The 6,016-nt window shown below is 39.5% G+C and overlaps 1 protein-coding gene across 6 annotated transcripts in view; it reads left to right on the forward strand.

Moving 5' to 3' along the window:
* Positions 1–4,206, forward strand: part of KAT6B (lysine acetyltransferase 6B) — a 110,038-nt gene extending 105,832 nt beyond the window's left edge. For all 6 annotated transcript variants that reach the window (XM_032695100.1, XM_032695099.1, XM_032695098.1 and 3 more), the window contains one exon: positions 77–4,206. In XM_032695100.1, coding sequence (XP_032550991.1) covers positions 77–2,559 — 2,483 coding nt within the window. In that variant the 3' untranslated portion in view covers positions 2,560–4,206. The remainder of the gene's footprint in view (positions 1–76) is intronic.
* The last annotated feature ends 1,810 nt before the right edge of the window (positions 4,207–6,016 follow it).

Consider the following 6,016-nt stretch of genomic DNA (forward strand, 5'->3'; position numbering starts at 1 on the left):
TTTGGGGTTTATATTTGAAAATATTGATTAGTTTGTGCAAGCTAAGACTTTTTTTTTTCTCTATTGCCTCCCAAAGATAATACAGAGGATGTAGCTGTGTTGGAAGAAAGCACTAAAGACAATCTTGAACCTTTAAAGAGTAAGCAGGGTTGGCCCAAAGGAGTTAAGCGTGGTCCATCTAAATGGAGGCAAAGCAAAGAAAGAAAACCTGGCTTTAAGCTTAATTTATACACTCCACCCGAGACTCCTCTGGAGCCTGACTATCAGGTGCTGGTAGAAGAACAAAAGGAAGCGGCTGAAGACAAGCCCTGCTCAGTTCCCGCTGTTACGGAGGAAGCTGTTAAAGAACCCCTTGAAGTATTGCCACCACCAGAGGATGAGGTGAAAGAGGTAGAACCTGAACCTCTGCATCCACCCAGTGACCCCTTTGAAAAACAAGAAAATGATACCATGAATGCTGGGGAAGAAGAAAGGAGTATAGAAGAAGGCGGAATCAATTCTAAAGATCAAGAAAAAGACAAAGCAGAAGTGTTTGTGCAAAAAGAGGAGTCCGTGCATTTGGATGATCAGGAGGAAGAGGAGGAGGAGGATGAAGAACCTTCTCACAATGAGGATCATGATGCAGATGATGAAGATGATAGCCACATGGGTTCAGCAGAAGCAGAGAAAGAGGAATTGCCTGGTGAAGCTTTCAAGGAAATGCTGGAAACACAACAATCTTTTTTAGACGTAAATGTTCAAACTGGTAATTCGAATCAAGAGGAGTTAATGGATTGTGGTGTTGACCTTGCAGCTGATGAGTGTGAAAGTGACCAGAAAGAACTTGCTACGGATTCAGACCCAGTGCCTGAATCCGATGATGATCATACAGGTAACAACCGGGACCAAAAAGCTGGTGAAGAATTACATTCCGATTTCAAGGGAGAGAGTACTGAGACCATGGAGATAGACTCAGAGACAGTTCAAGCAGTACAGTCTCTAACCCAAGAAGCAAGTGAACACGAAGATACATTTCAGGACTGTGCAGAGACTCAAGAGGCCTGTAGAAGTTTGCAGAACTATGCCCATAATGACCAAAGTCCCCAAATGACCACACTGGATGACTGTCAGCAGTCTGACCACAGTAGCCCAGTTTCATCTGTGCACTCTCATCCCAGCCAGTCAGTTCGTTCTGTTAATAGTCCAAATGTTGCTCCTTTAGAGAACAGCTATGCTCAGATCAGCCCAGATCAAAGTGCCATTTCTGTGCCGTCTCTACAGAACATGGAGACCAGCCCAATGATGGATGTTCCCTCAGTTTCTGATCATTCGCAACAAGTTGTGGATAGTGGGTTTAGTGATTTAGGAAGTATTGAGAGCACAACAGAAAACTATGAAAACCCAAGCAGTTACGATTCTACAATGGGTAATAGTATCTGTGGAAACAACTCTTCTCAAAACAGTTGCTCGTACAGTAGCCTTACATCTAGTAACCTAACACAGAGTAGCTGTGCAGTGACCCAGCAGATGTCTAGCATTAACGGAAGCTGCAGTATGATGCAACAAGCAAACATCAATTCTCCTCCCACTTGTAATGTAAAATCTCCCCAAGGTTGTGTTGTTGAAAGGCCTCCCAGCAGCAACCAACAGTTATCCCAGTGCAGCATGGCTGCTAATTTTACACCACCTATGCAGTTAACCGAAATCCCTGAGACTAGCAATGCCAACATTGGATTATATGAAAGAATGGGGCAGAGTGAATTTGGAGCAGGGCATTACTCACAGCCATCTGCCACCTTCAGCCTTGCCAAGCTGCAACAGTTAACTAATACGCTTATGGATCATTCTTTGCCTTACAGCCATTCAGCTGCTGTAACTTCCTATGCAAACAGTGCCTCTTTGTCTGCCCCCCTAAGTAACACAGGGCTTGTTCAGCTTTCTCAGTCTCCACATGCTGTTCCTGGAGGACCCCAAGCACAGGCTACCATGACTCCTCCCCCCAACCTTACTCCTCCTCCCATGAATTTGCCACCTCCCCTTTTGCAGCGTAATATGACTTCATCGAATATTGGAATATCCCACACCCAAAGACTGCAGACTCAGATGACTGGCAAAGGTCATGTTTCTGTAAGAACCAAATCCACGCCTCTGCCACCGGCTGCTGCAGCCCATCAGCCACAAATTTATGGGCGTGCTTCACAGACTGTGGCCATGCAAGGGCCTGCACGGACCTTAACAATGCAGCGTGGTATGAACATGAGTGTAAATTTGATGCCAGCCCCAGCTTATAATGTCAATTCAGTGAACATGAATATGAATACCCTTAACGCTATGAATGGTTATAGCATGTCCCAGCCAATGATGAATAGTGGCTATCACAGTAATCATGGGTATATGAATCAAACCCCCCAGTACCCTATGCAGATGCAGATGGGAATGATGGGAACTCAGCCATATGCACAGCAGCCAATGCAGACAGCACCCCACAGTAACATGATGTACACTCCTCCAGGCCATCATGGCTACATGAATACAGGCATGTCTAAACAGTCTCTCAATGGATCCTACATGAGAAGGTAGGCCCTTGGGAGAGACACACTACCAAACTGGCATATTGGATTGATCTGCACAAATACCTTTTTGGAGAATACGATTTCAAAACCAGCAATTGGTGTGAATGCAAAAACATTTGTTGGCACCATTTAAAAGCTGTATGCAGCAGAAAGCCTTATACAAGTTTTTCTTTATTTCTTGTTTTGGTTTTTTTGGTTGTTCGTTTGGGTTTTTTGTTTTGTTTTTTTTTTAACTTTGTGAGATTTAACTTCTCTTTGGGGGGAATTAGATGGTTTTCCATTTTCTGTTTATTTCATTGAGCTTGAAGTTCTCTGGAAAGGAAGAACTCTTTCTTTGAACTGCAATTACACAGCAGCTGATGGTTCAGAGCCATTTTATGTGCCTGCTCCCATTAAAAATGTGGATAAATAGACTCCAAAACTATCAGACAGTACTGGATCATGAGCTTTTTCTCTCTCCTTTCCCCACATGTAAATGCCTTTTAGCAGTTCTTTTATTGTATTATTTTGTTTCTGAAGGTGACACTTCTGCATGCCGCTAATGTCTTTGTTAGTGACAGTGCATTTTGTAGTACTGTACAAGTGTTGTGCTTAACAGTAAGCCATTTCTTAATTTTTTTGCCTTGATTAGGTTACCCGAGTTTGAAGGGTAAAAAACTCAGAACTATATTTTTGTTAATTATAAAACTTGTAAAAATAATAAAAAAAGCTGCAAAAGCTATTCACATTTTGGTTAGTTCAAAGGGTTTTATTGCTGTATGTTTAGTGTAAAGTTGAGACTCTTTTCCATTTTTGTGACCGGTTTCTTTGGGGCTGGGGTAGGAAAAAAGGCAGCTTTCTGTTTTATAAATACTGTTATGTTTTTTTGTTGATTGAAACATCTCAGTGTTTATTTGTCAAGTTTTGAAACATTTTCGTATATGTCCAAATACTTGGCAGGATTTAAAAAAAAAAAAAAGTAGTGAATTTGGTGTAAAGTTGCTATTTTATGGAAATGCCTCTAACTTTACATTTTCATTCCATCTGTAGATTTTTCTATCTTTATAAAATATTGGAGTTATTTTTTAAGGGAAAAAATAGAGCAGTAGCGTGTGAATAGCTCAAACTAAGCTTACAGATCGCATGTAAAAAGGCAAAAGTTATTTGTGTCTGTTTATATTGCTTCCTTTTTTGTAGCCTTTGTACCTGTACAGAGTGACTGTAAGGGCCGAACAGAAGAGGCTTGATACATGTAAAAATAGGACCCAGTGACACTCTTGTATTTATCTGTTATCTTTTTAGTCAGTCACTTAAAAAAAATATCCACAAAAAACCCACCCAAGCAACAAAAATAAAAACTGCAAAAAACAACCCCCCCCAAGCTGTACATTTTAACATAAAATAAATTATGATGAGCCATTTTTAGCCTCTTGTGTCTTGTCATAGTTTGATGTTGCATGGGAATTACCTCCTGAAACAGTGTTTGTTACGGTGCTCTCACATGCTTGATCTAAAGCCCATTAAAGTTGGTGGGGTTTGGATTAGGCTGTTAGAGCCTAAGTGTAGGTTACTCATCATAATTGCATACATCTTGTGAAAATAAAGAGTATCTAAGATTATTTTTTTAAATAATCTTAATAAAATATTGAATAAATATGTATTTAATACGCTAAAAGGTTGTCAATATTTAATGTATGAAAATTCTTTCCTATAGAAAGTGTTAATATATATATATATATAAAAGGATATATGATAGTAACTGACATGGTGTTTGAACTGTATTTTAATGATAGAATTGTAATCTCTTCCTTTGTCACTGTTGCTGGGCGACAAGATGATGCAAATTCTCTGTATATGGATATGGGTGCACACAAACATACACACATAGATGAACACTTCTAATCTCGCAGTAGGTGGTCTCTAAATATCAAGAAGGCTGTCTATACATGTAGCTTGTGAGTGGACAAGTTCAGATGTGGTATATGTGAATCTACACCAGAAAAAAACCCTTGTCACAATTTTTCAAAATGCTTCTAATGTGATTGTTGCCACTGAATTCCCCCTTAGCCCATCGACACTGCAGGAAGGTTGTTGGCTGAGGCGACAGCGTTGGTCATCTTGACTGAAACTGTGTCCCCGTTCCAGTATATAAAGCAGCTTTATAGGTAGTATTTCACATACCCAAATGTCAAACAAATGTGTGTTTCTTCAAATAAAACCATTACTGTATGGTGTTGCCAAGTCAAGAAACTGATACTAGAGATTCGTATGTGTAACCTGTTCAGTTCTAGTACGGGGGAGCAGCAGTTTAAGATAGTGGATCTGAATGGGAGCTAAAATTGCTGATGAAATGGTAAGTTGGAGTAACTTGTGTTTTAGGAGTTCAGAACACTTGCTAAGGAGAGCACAATACAACAAAGATCTTGGTTCATGCCACTTATATTGTCAAATTTGTTTATTAAAGGCAGAGAGTATTAATAGTACTTAAATTATGTTTTCATTTTCACAAAATAACTGTCAACTTTTTTATGCTTAAGAAAGGGAAAGGTGAACTCAACACAGATATTTGCAGCCTTCCAGTATGTTTAGTGAGGACCATATCTTTTTAAATAATTGCATCTCAAAGTAGCAGTGTGCTTTGTGATTTTTCATTTGTGTGTTTTTACAGTGAATGAAAAAGGCACCTGGGTCTTTTATCTGCTGCTGTTTAGTTTTGAGTTTCGAAGCCTGTAACATAAAAGCAAATCAGACTTTCTTACTGTTTCAAATTTGTGCTAACCTGAAACAGAGCATCCTGACTCCAGCATATTGCCAAAATTCTGTATTTGCAATATATGAATTAAAGGTTGGGTGGAAAATTATGTAGAGCGTGTGCACAACAGGCAAGTTTCCAATCTATTTTTTTTTTTTTTTTCAGAATTGAATTCCTGTCAGGAGGACAAGGGGCTTTCCTACATCTTTTCCTGTAGTGACTATATAGCTATGAATTACCTTACTGCACTAAAATTTGTTTTATAAGAAGGCTGTCTTTTCCTTTACAGATATACTTGTTTTATGTGTTGTGTACCCATTGCAGTGTCAGTTTTGACTATGTAGTCTAACACCATCCCAGATGAGAATTAGCCCTTTCTTTTAGTGTCCCCAGAAAATTCTTCACGGAATTGCAATAGATTATTCTTGTGGAATGCAATGCCCATGCAATCTTAGTCTTTGGTTTGACAAATAGAATACTCCATACCACTAGTTGGAGTTGAAGAAGAAGGAGGTAAAGAAGGCAAGAAGGAGGTAAACTTGCCTTGTTCTGTGTATGTTTCTTGCAGACCTGGTTTGTAGATGAAATCAGTGCTGCTAACACTTGCAAGTTAGCAGCTTGCAAGAGTTGCCTGCTTTGTGGAAGTCACATGTTCCAGAACTTCTGCTTTTTCTGATTTAGTCTAATGGATTCTGGGAGAATGGTAGGCAAGAAAGTTGGGGAGTAAATGAGA

Source organism: Chiroxiphia lanceolata, chromosome 8 (genome assembly GCF_009829145.1).
Source record: "Chiroxiphia lanceolata isolate bChiLan1 chromosome 8, bChiLan1.pri, whole genome shotgun sequence".
In the NCBI taxonomy this organism is placed as follows: Eukaryota; Metazoa; Chordata; class Aves; order Passeriformes; family Pipridae; genus Chiroxiphia; species Chiroxiphia lanceolata.